The sequence below is a fragment of the Aptenodytes forsteri genome, unplaced genomic scaffold (genome assembly GCF_000699145.1).
Source record: "Aptenodytes forsteri isolate BGI_AS27 unplaced genomic scaffold, ASM69914v1 Scaffold15, whole genome shotgun sequence".
Classification (NCBI taxonomy): domain Eukaryota; kingdom Metazoa; phylum Chordata; class Aves; order Sphenisciformes; family Spheniscidae; genus Aptenodytes; species Aptenodytes forsteri.
Genome location: NW_008795129.1, coordinates 5,635,219 through 5,658,596, shown reverse-complemented (window position 1 = coordinate 5,658,596; position 23,378 = coordinate 5,635,219). Strand labels below are relative to the sequence as shown.

Below are 23,378 nucleotides of genomic sequence, written 5' to 3'. Positions count from 1 at the left end.
TTTTTTTTTTTTTTTTTTTTTTTTTTTTTTTTTTTTTTTCCCCCAGTTAAACATTAACTCCTAATGAACAAAAACACACCTGTGTTGAAATGAGCTAATGAATCACACCCTGCCCTGGGATTCATGCGCAAGCCAGTCTTGATGTGTAAAGTGGGGTGTTACTGTGAAAGAAATTTGCCTTGTGCTGTCCTATGGCATGTACGTTCCAGGGAGTCAGTGGATAATACTGTGATCAGCTGCTAACTCCTGTAAATAACCATGTTAGTGAAATCAAGTCAGTATTCCTAACCATGGATAATACGAGGCAGGGAGTTGTCACTCACCTATATCAGCTGAGGGTCTAATGATGACTTTCAGGGATGTCACACCAGAAACTCCCACTAGGTTTAACTGGTAGCTGAGGGAGGTGGGCTAATGTAAGCCAGCTGAGGATCTGGGCTAACAGAATGAAAGCAATGGCTTCTCAGCAAGTTGCTGCAAGTCTGCAGTTGAAGTATTGCATCTTAATATCCTTAACCATTTTCCTCGGGAGAATTTTATCCTTGACGCTGAGTAACCCAATGGATCATATATTGCCCTTGAATGCAGCTTCACATTTCTGTTTGAGGTAAGTCAGACAACAAAATCAGAATTTCAGCTTGAAATGAGTAGTGTATAGTATGTGAAGATAAAGTTACTGACCTCTCTTGTGGCTGTGCAAGGTCATCTTTGGAAGAGCTGTTTTTAGTGGTAGCTGCACAAGTTTGAGGGCTGATGCTCTCAAACCATTCACGTACTTGTCCACTGACCCTTTCTTCACTTTTGAATTGAACGACAGGAGCTGCTTAGGGCTAGCTGTAAAGACTGCCTGCCTTGAGCTGGTGCTGCTGCCTGCTTTTTGCGTGAGGCAATGGGAAGCGTATTACGCCTGTGTCCTAGCAGAGCTGGGCAGAGTGCTTCAGATTTCACTTGGAAATGGGTTAATCTGCCCTGGATGCTGTGAATTCCCACAACACCTTAGGTTACTGCAAGGTACAAATGCTAGTAGTTCAAGTGGCTTTTGAGTGAGACTATTTGACTCTTAAATGTGTGTTTCTGATTACAGTGGGAGTTTGGTGCTTTCATAAATTTGGCTTCATGTCTGGTGGCATTGGGTCATCTGATGGGAACTAGATTAATGTCTGTGAAAACCACCTGCTGGTGGGAACTGCTGAAGTGTCTCTACTTACAGTGTGCTCTCCTGACTTCAGGTGCGATGGGGAGACAAGGGGTCAACAGAGGAAGGAGCAAAACTGGAGAAGCCCAAAAATGCTATTATTAAATTGCCAGAACAGGAGTATGAGCCATGGGAACCCAAGCCAAAAAAGCCCCATGTGAGAAAACCACCTTCCCAGCGGAAATGGTACACTCCGATCAAGGTGATGTGTCTGCCCTTCAGTTTTACCAAGTCTCTTATGTCATGCACGTTACTACATCCCACTTCCTTAGCGCAGCCTTTCTTATGGTGGACCTGGGAGAGTCTCTTTAGAAAAACGGCCAGTAACCCGCAACTTTGCCCATTTCTTGGAACGTGCATTTCACCTGGCACTGTGTTGCCATAGTTTTTTTGAGGAAGAGTGGAGGGTGTTGGAGGGCATGAGCAGAGATCTGCCCGCCCTCAGCTCACACCTTCTTTTCAGGTACTTTTGCACAGCCTGGATTGCAACAGCAGATATCTCAACTCTTAGGGAGGGCAGATGCTGTTTTGTGCCATCTCAAGGCAGCATACAAAGAGGATCAGATAAAGTGCACCATCCTTGCTTTGATTGCACTGTGGCTAAGGCCTTGGGTTGGGATTCAGCTCTGTTCCCTGCTAGTTCAGCCACAAGACGTAGTGCTTGATTTTGGGCAAGTCGCTCAGTCTCTCCACACTTTCATCCCCGTTTCTCCCGTGTCATTATAGTATCTGGTGTCTCCCCGCCTTTTAATGTATGTATCCTCACACAACCCTTGAGGCAGGGCAGAGCTGTTATCTCCGCTTACAGAGAAGGAAGCTGGCGGGCTAGCGCAGGCCAAGGGAACAGCATACCATGCTCATCCCAGAAACCTGTGGCCACGTCCCAAACCAGTGCTTTGTGGGATGAGGTCCCTCCTCCCCACCATGCTCACAGATCAGTTTAACAGTGCTTGAATTTATTGTCTGGAAAGTACCTGTGAATTTTAAAGCCTGCCTAGGTAGGTAGTCTTGTGGCTGTTTATCCATGCCCCAGCTCACCTCCCATCAGTACAGTACTTTTGTTGTTCTACCTTTTGTTAACGTAACACCTGTCTAATTGTGTCTCTTAGGGGAGTTGTTCACATGAAACTATAGTCATCCTCAGTGAGTTTCGAGCAGGCTGAATCTGGCCTGTTGCATATCGGGTACACGTTACCCCATTGAGGTCTCTTTTCTGGCTGTCCAGATAAGCAGTATACAGAGGGCAGGAGCACAGGAGCAATGTTTGTGCAGACAGTTTAATACAGAAAGGCTGGATCAACTCACCTGTAGTTTAATCTCATGCTGGTTTCCCCAGATTTCTTGGTTGTCTCTCTTTTTTATTATTTTTTATTTTTTTATTTTTTTATTCCAGGGCAAACTTGATGCACTGTGGGCTTTGGTTCGACGAGGCTATGATCAAGTCTCTCTTATGAGACCACAGCCAGGGGATAAGGTAAGGTGTCACAAACACACTGGCATGTCACTTCTCTGTTAGCAGCAGCGATGCTCTTCCCTCCCAACCACCCTGTCTTTTTTTTTTTGTCTTTTTTTTTTTTTTGAGCTTGTCTCTTTTCACATTACCCTAAGGCTAAAAATTTGTCACAAGAACCAGAGATTTCAAAATGAGCTAAAATGTTTGCTGTGGCATGTATTTAAAAGTATTGCCCCAAAAGGTCAACCACAATGTCTCCACTGTGATGATTTGAGCAGACTGAGGAAGAAGTTGGCCGGCCACAGTAGTATATGAGACCTTTTTCAGCCATATAAGTTCTTAGCCTTTTTTTCTGGGCACACGTGTTGAAGTCAAAGGATAGGTTCTCTGTTTGTGGGTTCTGGGGGAATGCTCGTTTTGAATTTAATATGCAGTAGTTGTTCTACCACAGTAATTATCCTTCCTACCCAACTTCATAAAAATGCTTCTCACTTAATAATGGAGTTAAGTGATTAATGAGAGAAATCATGAACTGTGCAGGCGATGAAGAAACAAATTATAGGAAAGTTAATGGAGATTAAAGTTTCTGTAGAATTCTGTGCAAAGACACATTTCTTGGTCATATCCTATAGGTAGGCAGAGAGCATCTCCTGCCTTGATAAAGTCTATTGGCCAAATATAGGTCAGGAGTATATTCCTCCTGGGAGGAGGCAGGGAGTTTATGCATTTCAGAGCTACAGAGATGTCTGTGTGCTGCCCCTGGGTCACTTGAGATAGCTTAGTTCAGAGCTCTCACGATTTCCCCGTGAGAGCCTGGCACCGTTATGGTTGTCTCTATCTTGTTATTCCGGGGGGACAACTCCATAAGAATTGAGTGCTGCTGCTTTGGGCTGTTGCACCTTCAGATTTGGCTTTCTGCGGTGCCACTTTGAAACATGAGGACTGAGCAGAGACGACAGCATTTTTCTCCCCCTGTGGCCCTTTTCTGGCCAGAGTCCATACTTTTCATCACCTTTGCTCTCAGGGGAAGGGGTTATGGAGTTACAGCAGTAGGGGCCGTAAAATGCTTTTCTGGGATAGGAGTGGTGCAGAGGCCCTTGTGCTGGGCTTGTTTGCCTGGGTGACTTTCACACCTAATAACAGATTTTAAAAGTAGCCCTAATTTGCATCATCTAGGGCAAAAAAGTTGCATCCCTCTGGCTTTTGGCAAAATACCGTTATGGTATTTGTCTAGTTATTAATCAAACATGCAGCTTCAGTATTTCAAGTTTAGTCTCTTCCATTTTTCTTTTGGTGTGTAAGGAAACTAAGAGAACAAACTCAGCTTCCTATGCTACTTCGTAAAATGGTCTTAACTGTTTCACTAAGCTGCATTTTCAAGGCAGCTGTGCTTGAGACACCTTATTTACTTTTTAAGCACGATCTAGAGCTTCTGAATAGGCTCTTTAGGCCCAGCTGTATTTTGATAGCACTAACATTGTATAATATGAATCTATCCTCTGCCTTTCACTCCCTGGGTTGGTACGTTTCTATCGGTGCAGAGCACAACAGAGCCTCTGTTAGCCTGCGCAGTCAAGAAACATGCAGGGGGCTGGCTCCGAACAGGCATCCTCAGTTCCTTGCCTTCTAGCTCTGCTGCAGGGAGGACGAGGGGCTCAAAAGAGGCAATGTAAAACAGAGCGAGCTGAAGGATTATTGTATCAGGGAGAACATTAGAAAAATCAAACGTACATCTGGGAAATGGGGTGGAAAGAATCCTATTGAGCCAGATTCGGTAGAAGAATAGGATCATCTCTGTTCCCTGGCCTGTGAAATTAACTAAAGCTGAAGAATATTGAAAGTGAAACAAGAAAATGACTAGACATCCTTCTGCTGTTAAAAAAAAAAAAAAAAAAAAAGACGACATCACAGGCCTGTACTTCATGGAGAAAGCTAGCACAGAAAAGAGCGAGGTTATTATTTATTGTTTGGTTTACTTTTCTAGTAGCAATCCCTCAGTGGAGAATTGGCTCCCTGTGAGTTAGGCTTTTGGTGTGTCAGGGGGGAGTATATGAATATACACGTATGTACACATAAGTATATATGAGTATACACACACATGCACACACTTACTTTGTGGCTGAAGAATGGGGAGTTCAAGTCAGTGCTATGAGTGACCGGCAGCGTGGAGAGCCTGGAGCTCCGGCTGTGCAGAGCTGGAGGAGCCCGGCAGCCCCAGGAGCAAGCCCGCAGCTCCGCTCGACCCAGCCCAGGCGGGGACAAGGCCACTCCTGTACAGGTGTGCTGACAGCAGTCAACGGATTTTGGTTTACTGTTGGATAGACATGAAAGTACAGCCTGACGTGCCTCGGTGCATGGTGTCCTTCCAGACTGCACCATCCAGCGGCCAGTGACTGTGTGGTGATCTTTGAGAGAGGGATTGCTTTGTTTTGTGGGGTTTTGAGGGATTTGGGGGGACAAGGGGAAGAGTTCTTTGGGTTTTTTGGTTAGCCTTTTTTAGTTTGATTTTTAAGGCAATTTCACAGTTGTCTTGGTTGTTCAGGAAAACTTAGAGCTCAGAAAGCAAAAGGAACACAGTTTAACTCTGTTTTGGGAGTGGCATTTGGATTCGTAACTCAGAAAATTCCTATCTCTGAATTTCCCAGAATCAGTCAAATTTTACTATCTTTACGTTTTCAGGGATTACCAGAGATGTAGGTTGTTTCCCACTGGAACAAGATAACTCGCTGAAGTTACATTTTTCCAAATTTGTTTCACAGTTTACCTGGATTGAAAAAAAAAAAGTTTTCATTTTCCATTTTTATTGCTGCAGTTGGGCATATGTTTGCTTTTTGCAGCCATTGGGAGAAATTATAGGAAAACACTTTTTATACATAATGAAAATACTAATTATAGAGAAGAGAACATCCACAGTACAGGGAAAAAATATTTTTCACAAGGCTTTTGGGGCAGGGGAGTACGACAAAGGAGAATTTTTTTACATTAAAACATTCTTTAAAAACTCTTTTGAAAAGTGTAATTTCTTTCCTCATTTGAAAATGATTACTGTGGTTTGGGAGCTTTTCTCCCAAAAAAATATGAAAAATACTTGTAGAAAAACTTCTTTTTCTGTGATAGTTTTTGGCGGAAAACTAAATATGTTAATGTTTTTGGTATATTCACCAATGTATCTGGTTTTGTCACAGAGAAGCAAAAGTCTGTTAGACATTTTTCAGAGCTGTTCAGCATCTTCCCCCACAACACAGCCCTTTTCTTTTTGGCTCTGCAAACCATACAGCGAAGGCAGTATTGCTACCCCAGGTTTTCAAATCATGTCTTCTCCCCCACTCCCATCATGAAGTGAAGTTAAAAATGGAACTGTTTGTATTTTTTTTGAGTCTTCATGTGGTGAAGCCCATTCCAGAGTGTGCGTGAGAGCCTTGCAGTGGAAATTCAGGCTGAAACATGTATGCAGGAATACAAGGCTGACTGCTGCAAGGGATTTTCTGTTGTCCTTTGCTCTGGGTGGCCAGGGCTGCTGTCTATCCATCCTCATTTCTTCCTTCATCGTGATCCTGTTGCCTTTCCCAAACCACCTGCTCTTTTCCTTACCCGTGTCCCCCTTGGACTCCTGCCCTAGACAGTCCCTTCCATTTCCTTCTGTGGCTTCTTCCTCTCCGTGCTGTCTCTCTCAGTCCTTGTTTCCCTGCACCTCCCCTTGATGAGACAGACTGGCGCTCGGCAGTCCTGCCCTCTGGGAGCAATGGGCTGCTGACCAGCCTCCTTCCCCCGTTCCTTTCATGCTGCGGGAACCGAGCTGCTGGTAGCAGCATGCCCTGGATTACAGCCTCGCTGCGGAGCTGGCTGAGGCTCCAGAGAGCTCCTCTGCCCTGGCTCATGCCTTCCACAGACTTATCAAGACAAGGATCTCGGGATGGATGACCCATCAGTATTAGGCAGGATTGTATTAATAGGACTGGCTGTGAAAATCACAGGCGCTTTTTAGAACTGCCTATTTAAAGAAAACCAGCCAAGCACAAGCTCTGATGCCCCTTCTCCTGGGATCTGTGCCCACGGTGTTTGGCTTGGCTCTGCAGACAGCTCCTCCTCTTGGTCTCCATTCAAGATCACGTCACAGCACCACTGCTGAAATTGGTTGTTAGTTTGGCAAGTACCTCAGTAAAGGGTCACAGGACCCTGCCCACTCAACTTCTGCAGGTCACCCCTCGCAGGAGCTTCTGTTGCACCAGGATGGGACAGCAAGGGATATCTACCCCGTCATTAGCAGATAGGCTGCTATTTGTGGGATGGCTTTTTGCTGAGCTCTCAGACAGCACCAGCAGAGGGGCAAAGAGATGAAAAAGGGCAAGCGGCTCTGCTGCCGATTGCTGGGCTTTCTTCCTTGGAGTAATGTACAAAGGTGAAGCCTTCATAGGCATTTGTGCTACTGCTGCAATGATGGATCCCTTAGAGCTAGGCTGCTATTCTTCTCTTCCTCCCCCAGAAATTTGGGGCTTAGAGGGACCAGCAGTCACGCTTTTGGCCCAAGAAAGGGATTGACAGCTCTGAGGTGGGGACACTGCTCATCCAGCAACAGGGAGCATGTCACAGTGGCTACGTGGCCTGTTGAGCTATGTGTTGCTCAAGATACTCAGGCTGCCTTGAGGACTCCCCCATCACTGTGTTGGTGCCCTCCCCCGTCGCTGTGTTGGTGCCCTCCCCAGCTTGGTTCTGAGCTTGCAGGGGGCTGCTATGAAGATTGGAGTTTGGGAAATACTGATGTCAGGCTATCTTGAAGTGTCTCATAGAAACCACAGTAGCTGGTGGGGCAGGTTGTCGGTAGTCTCTGCAAAAGGGAACTTTCAAGCTCTTCCCCTTGGCCTCACGGATCAAGAGTGGGGCTGTTACCAACGCCAGCAAGTAAACATTAAGAGCCCCAATATGTGCAGAGAGGAAGGTGAGATGCTTCTTTCAAATGGTCTGCTTAGTTGCTGCTTTCAGCAAATCCATTCCATTTTGCATTTCAGCACATACTGTCACAGGAAATTCTCAGAGGCTCGGTTTACCGAAAACCTCAACTAAAAAAAAAAGACGACATTTTTCCCCCCAGGCAGAATTGCTCTTGTTTACTTTAAAGCTTTAGAAAGTGATCTCATTTTTGTCACTGAAAATTACCTGCAACAGAGAGTGAGAGTGGAGACTGGATTTTGCTGTCACCGTCACCCTTGTATACTCATGGGACTTTACTTAGAAAAAAGCAATGCTTTAGCAGTCCTACCCTGTGCTTCGCACATGTAAAGCTCTTTCCTGGGGAAGGGGGCTAGAAGCAGGCTGTTGTACAAAAACTGAAAGCCTTTTTTCCTTCTTTGTTCCATAAAACTGAAGGTAAAAAGGCTGCTGTGCAGCCAAAAATTTCACAAACTATGAGCTGCTGGTCATGTTGGAAGCCAGGACTTCTGGGTCCTTTCAAGTTCTCACCATTGAGTTACTACATGACTTTGAACAAGGCACAGCAGCTGGAATTTTAAACACCAGCCTCTGAAATGAGAACAGGAGTATTTGGGTTCCTTATTCTGTGCGACCCTTTCAAGTGGTCACTCTTAAGGTGATAGATTTGTTAAAACTCAGAAGGCCTGATTACCCTCAAATTGTGATTCCTTGTAATGCTGACCATGACATCTCTGTGCCTTAGTTTTCCCAACTGCAAAATAATCATGAGAACACAGTGTTTACTTTCCTTACAGCTGTGAGGTTTAGTTAAGTCCTGCCAGGCACTTGGGACTCCTCAGATGAATGGTGGGACACCAAACCTATCGATTATTAATGACTAGTAATTACTTTCTGGCTGCTACCTACAGGTGGTCAGCAGTTTGAATGCAGCCCACGGGGATGGCAGCACCCGCCTGTCACTCCATGCTAGCTGCCCACTTACCAGTGCTATTTGGAGCTCATTCTAATTACTTCTTTTCAAGACCGAGTAATGCCCTTTAATAGGCTTCCCTGCCACTTGCTTGGAGATGTGTTGTAATCGCCCAAGTAGTAATTGTCAGAGCTACAGGGGGTGCTGGAAAAGCAGCACTGAGCTCCTTCAGACTGTATTCATCGACTGCTGCCTGGTTCTGGGGCTTTTCTCCCTTTGCTTAACCTTTCTGGAGCCAATTACCTTCATAAGCTGCTGAAAAATTAAAGAGACGGGGACATCGCCTGCCACAGTAGGTGATCTCACTTTGTCACATTCAATGAAAATGTGACACGTAGCTCCTGTTTTACTTCTTTTTGCAAAGGACACCAGTATCTGTAAGGTTTATTCCTGCTGTAGCAGGCATGGCATGGGGGGAAAAAAAGCTCCCTGCTATGGGACCAATGTCCTAAAGCACAGTTCCCAGGATGTGCTGAGTACTGCAGCTGGAAACATGTAATCAGTGACTAATGAATTTCCTGTCCTGCAAGAAGCCCACATATTGGCATTACCTCTCACTTGTGCCAGGATCCTGTTATTTCTGATGTGGAAGAAGAATTCACAAATAGGCTTTGGGGATAGATGCTGCCTGTCTGCCCCTGGGTGGAACTAGCGGTCTGCCCACATCTTTGGGAGCCAGAGGCACGCTCAGTAACAACAACCACAAGAGACTCTTCTGAAGGATGGATACAAATCCCAGGGCTGGTGCCATTTAGCAACAAGAGGATGAAGAAGGATTGGCCTTGTGGTTAAGACACTGAGATGTGACTTCGGAGGCCCTGGCTGTAGCTGATGCAAGTTACTTCACTTCTGTTGTACTGTAGTTCCACAGTGATAAATGAGATGAACAGTAAATTCTAGGAGGGTGAGACCATGTTCCTACCAGCACTTTGAGCACTTCATAGATGGACTCTGTTAGGTAGACAGGGGGCTCTTCTGCTACTCTTAAAGCATGTGTACCACTTTGATATTTCTTTGATATTTATGGTAAAGGAACAGGTTCATCAGGTCTGAGTCTTGGTTTTTTATAGGGAACGTGACTTTGGGATAAGAACTGGTGACTTAGTCCCTTGTTAACTGCAACTCTGACACATCTGCCTTGGGGGGAATAGGCTCTCGTGTGTCGTTATCACAGTTTTCCAGGCAGCACTTCATTGATGCTCCACAATCATACTCAGAGTACAGTGTGTCTAAGCTATACAGGCCTGGCTTGGAGTCAGGTGACTATCTTGGGGCTTAGGAGGAAGCCCACAACTGAAGGTACATCTTTTTTGAGACAAGTGCGCAAATGCACATGCAGTTGCTTACTAGGACTGCATGTACAGATCCACGATTTTGCACATGCAAATGAACAGATATGCTGCAGCCAATATGTTTATTTGTTTCTTGGCAGCACCCCTGAATCAATGCCGAACCCCATGTTACCATGTTTCAGTTAGATTGCTGGGAGCTGTGCATCCCTCGTTGTCTTCCGAGTTGGGTAACAGTCCAGAAATTAAGCTACCCAACCTTCCTTAGCTCTCTGCTTACATACTCCTAGTAACTATGTAGGAATGAGTAATGCTGTGACCTTCCTCTGAAGGTGTTTGAGCTCTAGAAATAAAAAACACTGTGTAAGATAATGTATTAATGCTATTATTCATACTAAAGTTATTGTACAGAGCGATAACTAAAAATCAAAAGGTATTGCACAGAGCTCTACAGAGGAGCGGTGGTTCTGGATGCCTCTGTTCTTGTATAAACTACTGTGGTTCATGTTATGGTACCAGAAGAAAACGTAAATCACTGTGTCTGCCATTGTACGAGTAACACAAAGATACTACACAACCGTAAAAGCTTATGAGCTATGTCTGTTAAGTCTTAATCTTAACTTAATCTTGCTTTGAACATAAATATCAGGTTAATAATAAAATCCTCCAGTTTTGTATGCCAGTTTAGTCTCAAACAGGAGCTGTTCCTGGAACAAGAAGACTGCAAACACTTTGCGCTCTTTGCAGCAACACTGGCGGTTTTTGCAGTGTTTTAAGATCTTCTGCGGGTTTTTTTTCCATGTGAACATATCTCTTCTTTTCCCCTCCTTCTGAGTTTCTTCTAGAGAACGTAATTACCCAGGTAGACACCTCAGTCTTCACTGGCTGATAACTTTAAGGAGTGGGATATACAGAAATTTGGAAGCGAAGCCTACCAAGAGCAGTGTCCCTTCTTGCAATGCTAAAGGCCAGGCATTCTGAGTGGAGCAGAGCTTTGAAAAATGAGAGGAGGTGTACCTGGGTTTTTTCTACTGCTGGGGGGACAGGCCACTATCTCTGGTAAGTTGACACCAGGATGTATAACAGAGTTTGTTTGAGAGAGGTGGCAATGGGGTGCTCATGGAAAAGATTAACTTCAAAATGCAGAGCTGGTACTTAATAGACTCGTCAAGCTGCATAGGGGAAACACGGCAGGGATATATTTGCATAGAGTGTTAGGTCTCTATAGCATACCTGAAATGGGAAGGAGAGTTCCATGTCAGGACTTTGGTACTTGAGTTGCTTCCCTGGTGTGTTCATTCCTAGAAATAATAAGGTGGTTGTGTCCCAAGGAGCTCTTCCATCCAACTTAACATAGGAGCTTTTGGGGGAGGAGAGGTTTTCTGTGCTTTGTAAATATGCCAGCACTGATAATGAACTGTATGAGTCTCATCCCAGGAGAAGAAAATCCTTGTGAGATAAGCACAGAGGAACCTGGGAACTGTGGGTTTACCATCTACTTGCTGTAGGTAGCAGCAGAGCCATTTAAGGGCCAGTTACCCGGGGATGGGTTGGGGATAATGGTATCTGTTTCCAGACTCTAAACAAAGAGGCAGCTTGTCTGTGTGGTGGGCCAGGATCTTACATTTTTGGCTGAGGCAAGGAAAAATAATAACCATTTTCACCAGAAATCTCTCTGAGTCTCCAGCATTATCCTATACCCTAGGCGGGTAAAGAGCATTGTGCTCTTCCTCTGTGCACGCCATAATCCCAGCTCGCTCCTGAAGAGACAATCAAATAATTCACCCTGGAAAGCACAATGACACTTAATTACAGTTTGAGCAAGACCAGTTATGGTCCTTTGTGGCCTAATTTGCTCCTCCCAGCAAGCCGCCAATACCTCAAGGCTGAGCCCGTTGCACCCAGCAAATGTTTGTTGCTCTTGTTGCTATGCTCCAAAGTCCTCCCCATTCTAGGTGATGGACAAATGCAATCTCCTTTTCCCTGAAAATGCCAAAGGAAAGAGAAAAATCTTTTGCAAACCAACCAGTGTTGTTTTTTTCTTGAACCGCATTCTAGTCTGGTCAGCATTCAAGTGTGGAAATGTGTGGTGCTGTGGTTAAAACAAGGGATGTGAGTCATGAGTCCTGAACTTGTAAATACCTTTTTTTTTCCCCGAAGCTGCTGCATAACCTTGGGTAGATGACATGACCTGACAGTGGCTCTCCTCACTTCCTCCACTTTGGGAGCCTCATCCATAAAAGCTGTCAGAAAAGAGGAAGGCAGTAAATCATGCGTTGTGAGTGCAGGTTTAGGTTAAGATATTTCTCACAGGTTTGAGTGGGATTTGGTCTGGCGTGACTGTACTTTGAGATCGGTACTGAATATAAAGTATGTCTGATAGACCTTAAGTTTGATTATGCCCAGTGTTACCCTTTTCTGTTCCCTTTGCCACTTCAGCTTTTTTAGGGCTCAGAATCGACAGGCTTTGTTATGGATCTGCACTGTGTGTTACTTCAGCAAGGTCCAAGACATGTGATGTTTTGTGCATTCCTGCAAGATATCTTGTGACTCTGGCCATTCTTTCAGGAGGTGTCTGTAGCCCATTGCTGCATTTTCCTGCTAAGGCAGGGCTGTGGAAACAAGATGCTGAATGGAGCGTGATACAAATTATTTGAATAGCCCTGTCTTCAATACTGGGATGGGTTCTCCATGTCACCTGCTCCATGTCTCCATGTCACTTTCCTTGTGTGCCCGAGCTGTAAAAGTGGTATCAGGCATGTGAGAGCTGGACGGTGGGGATGTGTTCAGCACAAAGTTCATGTTGCTGAAGGGTCCTGGTCCCAGCTTAAAAGGCCAGTTTCCCTGGCTGAGCTACTCCTCCCTCAGATTCCTCATTATTGGCTGGTTTCTCCAGGGGTAAATTGGAAGTAGCCCACTTCTCTTCAGTGTATTCTTGCACTGGTCTTCAAACTAGCTGAATAGACTGCTCCCAGAGGACCCATCCGTGGTTTCAAGCAGTGCCATACACAGCTGGGACTGTGAACTGGGGAGTAGTGTCTGCAGATGTGCATGTCTTGGGAACCTATCAGTACTTGATTGTATTCAACTCTCGGTATTCTGATTAAAGAAGCTACAGTAGCCTGGGATACTGCAGCTATTAATCTTACTGCAAAACAGTTCCTATCTGTATCTTAATTCCTTAGTAGTTCTGGACACCATTTTCCACATGAGACTCTGTTTTGGCTAAAAACTGCTTCTTTAGATGGTCTGTAAATATTTTTGCATGTTAGTGGAATTAGCTGAGGTGGAAAAAATACCCTTGAAAAAGTCTCAATATTTTCAGTTTTTGTTTTGAAACACCTTTTCTGTCCGAAACTCAAAGACAAGATGTTTTGAATTGAACAACGTATGTGTTTCAAGCCCAAGTGAAACTTATTTTGACATATTTCTTTTATCTGAAAAATGAAGACTTTTGGTTGTTGTTGACTTTTCCCTCGGCCAGCAAGTGAACCAAAAGATGACTTTTATTGCCGCTGTTATGTGCGGTGCAGGCCATGGGCCTCTTTGTGAGTTTGCCCTGGCAATCTACCTCCCCCGGCCCCTGGGGGACCCCCTGGACGAGGTTATCACACACTTGGAGTCAGAAGAGCTCCTGTGCTCTCTCCTCCCTTCCCCACCCCATAAATCCTACTTCCTCAGCTATTTGGCTCCCATAGCCAGGGTACCTGAGGGCATACTGGGCTTCTGAAGGTTTTCTTCTCCCAGCCCCTTTACAAAGCAAGGCTGGTCCCCCTTTGCCTCTGTGAGAGGGGCTTGGGCATCTCGGCTCTCGCCTGGGCTTTCTGGGCAGCAATGTGGGCCATGCCTCGGCTAGGGCAACAGGTTTTACCCTGAACGTGTCGGTAGCCCAAGGCATTGCTTAGCTGCGTCTCACTGTCACCGTGTGCTCTGCTCCCGGCCCGTACATAGCTATCTTCTCATTTGTGACTTGGGCGTCAGAGTTTCTGAAGCAGGGATTAACTTTCTCTGCTGTGTCTCCCTGGTGCTGCACCAGTGAGCCAGTGACTGCGGCTTGTGGGTGGTTTAGTTTGGTTGCTAAAAAGTAAGAGAAAAGGCACAAAATTTGCTTGTAAGTGTGTCTTTGTGGACTGTGTGAAGGATCCGCACGTGCCTCAGCTGTTTTTAAATATCACTGCCCCTTCCTGGGTCAGGACATGTGTCCTGTTTAAAGTTGTGTTACCTCCCACATCTTAAAGCTCAGCCTAATTCCTTTTGCGGTGTGAAGCACGTTGAGTGAGCCCAGTAGGTTACATCTCCTGGCAGCACCACCTTGCTCACGCTGTGCTGTAAACAGAGTTTTCTGCCTCTGCTTAGATCATCCTTGTGCATTTGCATTCATCATTTTGTAATTTTCAATTTGAATTTATCTGATGTACCTAAGGCCATTATAGGGTCCTCACTGTTACAGTATGAGTGATTCACACTCCACAATGCAGTGATTTCCTTCCCCTCCAATAACTCCATCACAGAAGGAGGGAGCAGAAGTGATACGAGTTTATTTATAAAGAGCCCAGATAATACACTGGATAAAGAATGGGCTGAACTGATTCTCCTTTTTAAAAGCAGCACTAAAGCAAATAATAATTATATTCTCGTTGTTGGACACTGCCACTTTACTGGACCTTACTTTTGAAATCCTTCTCTCTTCAGTCAACCCCATTTTCTCTTATCCCTTCGTAGTTTTGGATTGCCATCATTTTACGCATCAGTGCCTAGCTGCCAAATAGATCCCCAGCAAATTGTTATTGACAAGAGAGGACTTATTAAACTGGAAGATATTTAAAGAATCAGATTCTCATGCAAACAAATATTTTATGTTGATGATATTTAATGTTTTGATTTGAGATCTAATAACTTTAAAAGGCTACATATAAAAATTAATTACAAGTTAATAAATTAATCGTTAATGATTAATGCAATAACCACAGTATAATTAATGGTAATGATTAAAATTTAATTGTTAAATAATTAGAAATTAATTATAAGTTACATATTTATCGACCTGAAAGCATGATCAGCCACCAAACTGCTGATATGGGAATCTCTGACATTTCCAATACTTTATTTTTCAACACGAAAACAATATCTGAGTCCCGAATGTAAGAGTAGGAGTTAGTAAAAGTTACTTGAATATGCCTGAAAACCAGGCAGGCTTAGGTTTTACGTGGCAAACTGTTTCAGCGGCTCACTAATTTCTAGCCTTTATGCTACAGGGTAATCAGTGCAATTCCCAGGAAATCCGTGAAGGCTTTAATGAGCCGTGACATGTTCAGCGCACAGTCAGCATGAAGCAGCGCAGCGTGAGGAAGCTTTTGGCAAAGGCTGATGCGCATAGATCCTGGCTCCTGAGGAGCCAGCTGCTAATCCTGACAATTGCCCAGGGAACTCGAATAGTGGGAACTCTGTAGCACCTCGGTTCAGCTCTTTCTCTATAAAATTACTGTATCCATAATCTACCTCATTCATAAATACATTTGCTAAATGAGTTTCCCATACTGTTGCTGTTTTAGGATACTTGGTGTAGGTGTTTCTGCTAGAACGCTTTTGTTCTTTATTAGAGGACAGGGATGACCCTGTCCTCGAATTGTTCCAACATTCAACTTTTGCAAAAGTCACTATCTTAAAGGTATATATCCCATTGGTTTCTGGGCGTGTGGATCAAAACCTTCACTTAGCTAAAGTGATTCTGACTTTTTGTAGATGCTCGCTCTTCTGGTTTTGTAGGTAGCATAAAAACCTGAATCTATTCTCTTGCGTTTTAGAGCTCCACTTTTACACTGAACTATCGATAGGTATTTAGGAAGTGAAGCTACATGTTGATGAACCATGTCCATAGCAAGCTGGCAGAGTCATCCCAGTGACATCAGTAAACAAAATTGGGAAGAAAGGTGGCTACTCATTTGAGCCCAAGGAAATTATGTTCATTTCAGGTTTCAGTATCCTAAATGTAATACTTCTGACTGGGAGCTACTTTATTTTTTCAATTTGGTGGTCCAGTGTTTTGGATTGCTATGTTCAAACTTTAAAGGAATGATTTTATTTTAATCCATTCTAAATTGTAAAGCCAACTATTATATTCTTACAAAGTCAAAGACCAAGAAATTTCAGTAAACATTTAAGTGAAGCCAACTCTTCCTCAGTCAGATATCCGCCTCTGCTAGTCAGAATTGCAGCACTGAGACTCCATAAGCAAAACCCAGAGTGAATGAAAACTCAAGCAAAATTTGTAACAGGAAGGATATCTTTTATTAGGTCAACTGATGCAGCTAAAAATAAGAAACGGACATACTTTTGTGTACATAAATACTCTGGCATGCACAGAGATGAAACTGGATTTGATTTTTGTTAAATAAACACCAATGCATGTATTAAAGTGAACAGAGAAAAGAGGCGGCTACTGGCAGATGGGGAGAATTTTTTCAATTCTTTTTGCTGAAGTGCTCTTAGTATCGTGGGTGAAGACACTTGCCCATGTCACTCTTCGAATTGCCTGGATCCTTTTAACAGTTGTTCCTTTCCATTGAAAATTTGCTGAGTAGTAGCTAAAGGTTTTGGGGGAACAAGCACTGGGGAGTGATGTACTGAGCACTATGACGAAAGTAGCCCAGAAACAAGAGGCAGTGGCTTTCAAGAGGTTCCTCCCTTCCTTCCCCCCCCTTAAACCACACACAAAAACACATCCTAGGTGGTCGAGGAGGCATTGCCTAGAAGTACAAAGTGCCTGAATTGCACATGTGATTGTTACATTGGGATAAAAGCTGGAGTCGGGACAAGGGCAGATCCCGCTGCTTCAGTATTTGTACTTTTTGAAAAGCCAATTTGGCAAGCAGCATAACAAGAGCCTAACAAGTGGATGGACATATGGGGAAGCAAAATAATTGTGCATTAGGAAGACTGTGCAGATGTGAGCTGAAGTAAGGGCGTAACTCCATATGGCGCATTGCTGACCTTCAGTTGGTGCCTGAATGACAGTACGCGGTGCGGGTCGCACCATCTGAGGGATGCTGTACTGGGAGCAGGGCTGAAACCAGACAGAACTGGATTTACGCAGATCGTCTGCTTCCTAGAAAACAATAAAGCAGCTACCGACAGCTGTTGTGCCTGAGATCACCATGGTATTACTGCACCTTGCAACTCTGACACCTTTCCTAAAACACTTAGTGTATACTGTGCTTCAGGGAAAAACATACTGTTACCACTACTAAAGTGATGGTGGCTCTTAATCCCCGTTAATCCCCTGTACAGGGAGAGCATAGGTGAGTGTGCAGGATACCTGATTTCTGTCCGTGTTCTCTATGGTTTAAAAGCCTTTATGTGCCTTTGGAGAGGAAATTACTTAATCCTTTCAAACACAGAATAGTAAAAATCCTGTGGTTAGCATATTTATTTGAGAAACATCATGGATTTTTTTTATAAACTAACCCCAGAGGGATGTGCACGTTAGGTAGAATAGCTGTGGCACCCTGTTATTAGGAAACTGTGATGAGTGGAGGGCTTAATTCTTCAACCTAGAAATCCTTTGATGAAATACACTTGATAAGTCCAAATTATGACTTAACGATTTACTATCATTTGTTCCTCCCTTTCCCTTAATCCTAACAGTGGCTAAGAGTTCGGCCTCATTTTATCAATGGCTGCTTGAAGTGCTCAGGAGGATTTGCTCCAGTATTCACCAGAAGTCTTTGAAATATGAGATTGTAGGCTAACACCAATAATCTTTTGTGAGGAAGTGTCACAATACATACATCGATCATCCAAGCCTCTATCTGTCAGACTCTCCCAACCCAACCGTATTTTTCATGACACAATGCGGCGCATGGCCTTTAAATTACCCATCTGTCTGACAAATCAGTGAGTGTGGCAGAAACTGGCAGCAGTTTGACGTCGCCTATCACTTTAACTGAAGTGAAAGTAATGCAAACAGATTTATGGGATCCCCTTTGATTATAGACTATGAATATATTTGGAATTGATGTTTGGGAGAGAGACACAACAGAGAGGCAGGAAAGGCTTGTAGGCAAAAGCACTAGTGTTGGGTTTGCAGCTTTGCATTTACTATGAGGGACATGGTTCTGTTCTTAATTTTTTCCCTCCACGTAAGCTGCATCTCAACTGAATACCTCTGACTTTTTTTCTCTCTTTTTTTTTTTTTTTGTCCTGGGTGATTATTTAGGTGTTCTAAATTCATAACTTTGTATTTGATAGCTCAGCCTTGATATTTATATCTGTAGTGTTCACTGCAGAGCAGTAAATACTGCTGAATTTCCAAGTCTGCTCTGAATACAATAGAGCAGAGCAGAATACAAACGGCTGTTGTAAGCTGACAAGGATGGCTGCTCGCTGCAGTGCTGGTGAGGACTTGAGTTCTCCGATGGAGTAGAGCAAAGCACTGACTTGGGTTTTTTTCATCCAATGGTTTATCTTTGGTGCAGAAGTAACCAAGACCTTGGCTTTTGCCCTTTGATACCTCCATGCAGAGGCTCTGGCCCTAGAATAGTATTGCCTTGAACCTGGTTCATAACCAAAGTCTGCTGGAACAAGCCTGCTTTTTTTAGAAAGGGGGTTTTATCCTACTTATTGAGGCTGTTGTTTAGGTGTAGTGGTGAATTTGTGATGGTGAAAGCTGGGACTGAGAACTACTGAGTACGTCTCACGTACAGGCAACAACACACCCATTCAAACAACTCTTGGCTGCAGCTGAGCCCTTGAAGCCCTGAGCCATCCAATCCAAGTAAGTGGTAGGGTGGTACGCTTTGGGTGTTGGTACATTTGTTGAATCATTTTCTGAGCTCTCTGGAGCTTACACAAGCTTCTCTTGATACTCTGCTTGACTCTCTTTAGAGAAGCAATAGACTTAAGTGATTCCCTTCTTTTTAAAGGGATAGTTTTCACGAATGAAGGTGCAGGCATTGGAAGTCACTTAATAGAATAGATGTGGTTCAGCTGTCATGGCTTTTGCCTGGATTCCAGGGGAAATTGTGATTTGTGGGGTTGCCACAGAAACTCAGCCTATTCCCTAAACACCTTCAGAGTTTCCTCACGCCAGGCAGCACTGACCTAGCAGTCATCTGTCGCTGGTGTGGGTTCTTGTATTCCCCTGTTATCACAGCCATTGGTAGCTGTGGGGATCGTGATCTACAGCTGCTTAGCTCTGAGAATAAATCTGGAGTCTTTCTCCTGAATTTTGCTTGGGGGATGTTGGCATAACCTTGAGCTGAATTTGGTTTGTTGATTTCCAGCGTACAGCCTAAACCTCTGGCCGGGCATTGTGGCTCTGTGGGTCTTTCAAAACAATGGAGGGAATATGCCTTCTGGGGCAGATATTTTCTAAACAAACCAAACGTTTTTTTTCCTTTTCCCCCAGCTAGTGTTTGCCTTGGAAAGAGAGAAACAGGTAACATGCCCCTCCATGTTAAACTGTAGAGGCTATTTTCATTAGGATGATTGCTACATGGAACAAAAGAAGCCTGCTGCGGAAGGGAAAAGGTGCTGGCAAATGGAGTTCATCACTGATGGGAAGGGTACTTTCCAGCCCACAGTTACTTATTTGGAAACCACATCCCGGCTCCTGTAAATGGGCTGTTGGCAGTGCCACTCCTGCATTTTGAGGCAACCTTTGTCTCCAGCCTTTCTACATGATGATGAGCGGCCTTTTTGACTTCCAAGCGCAGGCTTCTGTCAAGCTTGTGGCAGCTGGATTCTTGCATAAGCATCTCCTCCCACCTCCCTAGGTGAGGAGGTGGAGACAGCGATGCCAAGTGTTGCATCTCCTCACGCAACGTTGTGTCTGCAGGATTTCATGAGGCCTCTGCAGAAATAGTGGGGCAGTTTGTAACAAAACTTAGGGGTCGTGGGGAGGAACAAGTACAGCAGACAGCAGAGATCTTGGTGTCTGACTGAGGTTGCCATATAGGTTTTGAAGTGAGCAGGAGCCTCTGGCTGCTCCTCACAGGGAAGGCTAGATGGTCTTTGGGGTCTGTCTCTCTTCCTGCCTGGAACTTGGTTAGTGGGAACCTATGCAAAGCTTTGTTCTGGCTAAAGGAAATCCTGATGTATTTGCGTTTAGCCCCTAGCAGACTAGGACATCCCCAATGCTTGCTGCTTTTTCAAACCCAAGCTACTCCTGTTTTAAAATCTCCATCCACAGTTCTCCCATCAGGTCCTGCCTGCCTGTGTCCCACATCCATTCTGGAAACACACTCATTGGAGAGCCCTTTGTGCAAGTCCCAAACCTTGTTGGTGTTTGCGAGGGAAGCCGCATCTACATTTGGAGCACAGAAGACAGATGCACTATCCCACTGTGGTGTTCAAAGCATGGACACCAGCTAGGCTAGCATCACGGTGAAAAGGAAAGCTACAGATGGTGTCTTTGCTAAGGTTGTTCCTCTGGTATAATCCTGTCCCTGCTATGAGTTTTTTTCAAGCACAGCTTTCTCAGTCAGGGATCTCACCAAGGCAGGCATGACTTTGGTGGAGCTGTGGCTTTAGGCATGTTCTGCATAGCTCTAGTAGCAGAGCAGAGGGTACATGTGAGCAAAGTCACAGTGGGGTCCCTTTTGGTTTAAACCAGTCCTAGGCTATCGTCTGTAGGCAGGAGATCTGAAACCCAAAGAAAGCAGTGGTTTCTAGTGCTGACCTTCAGTACAGCATGGTCTGAATATCATGTCTAGGATGCAGTGAACAATACTGGATGAAAATCTCTAAGTGCGGCCTGGCCCCTCTGCTTGTAGTCCCTTTGGCTAGCTGCTGCTGAGTTAAAACACCTGCTTTTGATGAGTAATGAATTTTTCTTTACTTCTAGGGAAGATGCATAAACTTCACTCGGGTGAAATCAGATGGAACCTCTGCCCCTTACAGCCCACCGCCAAAGCTGCCGCGGCGCGATGATGTTCCTCTCAACAATGCTCCAAGGAATCCTTCTCCTCCTGTGTCTCTTCAGCCCCCTTCCAGGCAGCCACCTCCTGGACCACCTCCATCCCGAGCCCCTCCTGGACCTCCTCCTTCGCGCCCACCCCCGCAGCCCATGGCTTAGAGTGCAGCAAAACCCTGATTGACAAAACATGTCTCTTTGCTGAACACAGCATATTTATTGAGTATTGGTTTACAGTTAAAGATATCAGAATTTGTTGCTGGTCAGCAAAAAAAGAAGAAAGAAAAAAAAAAAGAAAAATTGCCAAGTGTCAATTTTAGTGTATGAATATATTTATACCACACGTGCTGAGTAAACATTCAGTGGATAGATTCAGAGCTATGGGGTATAGAAACAAACCAAAATGATCATCTAGATACAGTAGCAGCTTTTGTATGTATACATTTGAAGATCTATTTACATATGACATTTGTCTGACTTGGTATGTCAGATCATTCATTAATAACTTTAGCCGGTACATGTGCACCAGTTTTTTTGATAGCTGCCACCTGCAAGTTGGTTAAACATAGTTCATTGAGGAATTTGCTTTCTTTTCCCCAATGGTACTGCATCCAGATGTTAATATGGAACAAGAATTGCAAAGATAACTTTCTGCCTTTGGTTCTGCAGGTGGAATTTCCATTAAAGTTTATGAGAGGGCTATAACAATAATGAGGTAAGATGAGACTATGTGCCAATAATCTAGCAACAGTAATCTAGTATAGAAGAGAGGTATCTTTTTCTCCTGAGAAAGTCAGTTTTGAGCCTGCCATCTCTGCATACGTTTAGACTTGGTTGCATAGGATAGCCACTGAAGGCCAGCTATTGGTTCTAGAAATCCAAACCTTGAACAAGACCTGTGTTCAGATTTGTCCAAAGTTCAGAGGAATTTTGAGAAAAATGTTGTGGTTAGGTCATTATTTTTCATTTATGGAAAACATAGTCCGAAGTGGAGTAAATATACATGCAATTCGAGCATGAAAGTTGTAATATGCAAACAGCATGTGTTAGTTATATCAGCAGCATTGAGGGACTGATTCCATTGCTATTTAATTAGATAAATTTCCTTTTGATCTTACTGCCAAGCAGAACTAGATCCTCTTGTGATTCAAACATTAATTCCTCTATGAGTAGCTCTTTCTTTAGACAGACCAGATCCCACTAATATATAACCTTGCAGTCTACCTGTGGTTGAGAGGCATGGTGTGATGTGTCAGTATGAGCTTTTATTCCTGTTTATATAATGTTTGTCTAGAGGATTTCCCAAACATTGTGACTGCTCGCCCATGACCTCAATTCTGTGTGTCATCAGAAAATGATGTGAGCACCCACACAGAGGTGGGAATTTATGACGCGGGACTGTGGGACAGCCCATGAATAGTGTTCACTAAGCAATACCTGAGTGGGTTGTGCCCTGATCATTCCCTAGTGAATCAAAATAACACCTGAGCTTGCTTTTTCTCCACCACTACTTACCATATTGTATTGGAGAGGGTGGCTGCAAATCCTTATGCCGGTTCGCTTTGGCACTGGCTGTGTTATTAGGATAGTTGTAGAAATAATGTTTATGTGGCATTATGACACAGCATATACTTATCTCTCCATTTGTGTGTAGGTGTGGGTGTGTAGCACACCACAGTAGTTATTGGCACATAAGTCCAAGATAAAACACTAACTGTATAGTGCAATTACTCCAGATTTAAGGCCTCTTCATGCGGTTGTTACAGGCATATAAAGTTGCCCTGGTACAAATAGAAATCAGGCTTACTGTTTCCAGTGGAAGTCCCACTTGCAGAACACCATACCAAGCTCTCATCGGTCTATGCTGATCACTGTGACATGCCGTGTGTATGCAGCTGAGGCTGTCAAAGATAAACTCAGAAGAACCACAGAGCCTCTTTCTCCTCTTGCACTGCTCTGCTCTCTTGAGTTATGCTCTTACCTCATGTATATTGGTGCAGATAGTGGAATCACACTCATGGGTGCCAGCTGGCCTTGGAGCTGTTCCTAATTTAGGCCTGAGCCAGCAAAGCACTTCTGCATGCATTAAAATGTCCTGCAGGTCAAGAGGAACATCCTAATGCCCAAGTACTTTGCTGACCTGTGACTTCATTGTGATCAGAAAGGAGAATTGGGATGCACTCAACCCTATCCTCATTCTTTTTAGTCACTTGAATAGGGTCTGCATAATTTGGTCTATAAGAATGGATTTCTGTTTGGAGGAGAGAGAAGTGTGTGTGTATGTGTGTGCGTGTGTCTGTGCTTGTGTGTGGGAACTGTGTAGGTTTTTGTTTGGTTTCTCTTCCTTTACAAAAATTGCTCGGAGAGTAGCACTCCTGTGAATGGAAAGGCCTTTTGCAGCCAGTGCGACATACAGTCATCACTTAATTATCTCCATTTCTTTCAGTTGAAAGGTGAAGCTAAAACATGTCCAATTTTCCACTGCAGTTCTGGTGAAGCTCCGCTTTTGACACCAGTGAAAGGAACTGGGTGACTGCAGTGAGGGGGTAGGGACCTGGATGTGGGGGAAGGTGCTTTACAAGCAGAGATCATTGGCTGACATTATTTCGGTTGTATGGAAGCCTATGTGA

General features: G+C 44.2%; 1 protein-coding gene across 1 annotated transcript in view; it reads left to right on the top strand.

Annotated features, from left to right (window-relative positions):
• Positions 1-21,010, top strand: part of ANTXRL (anthrax toxin receptor-like) — a 58,900-nt gene extending 37,890 nt beyond the window's left edge. The window contains exons 15-17 of the mRNA XM_009277995.1: positions 1,230-1,397; positions 2,589-2,669; positions 20,680-21,010. Coding sequence (XP_009276270.1) covers positions 1,230-1,397; positions 2,589-2,669; positions 20,680-20,910 — 480 coding nt within the window. The 3' untranslated portion in view covers positions 20,911-21,010. The remainder of the gene's footprint in view (positions 1-1,229; positions 1,398-2,588; positions 2,670-20,679) is intronic.
• The last annotated feature ends 2,368 nt before the right edge of the window (positions 21,011-23,378 follow it).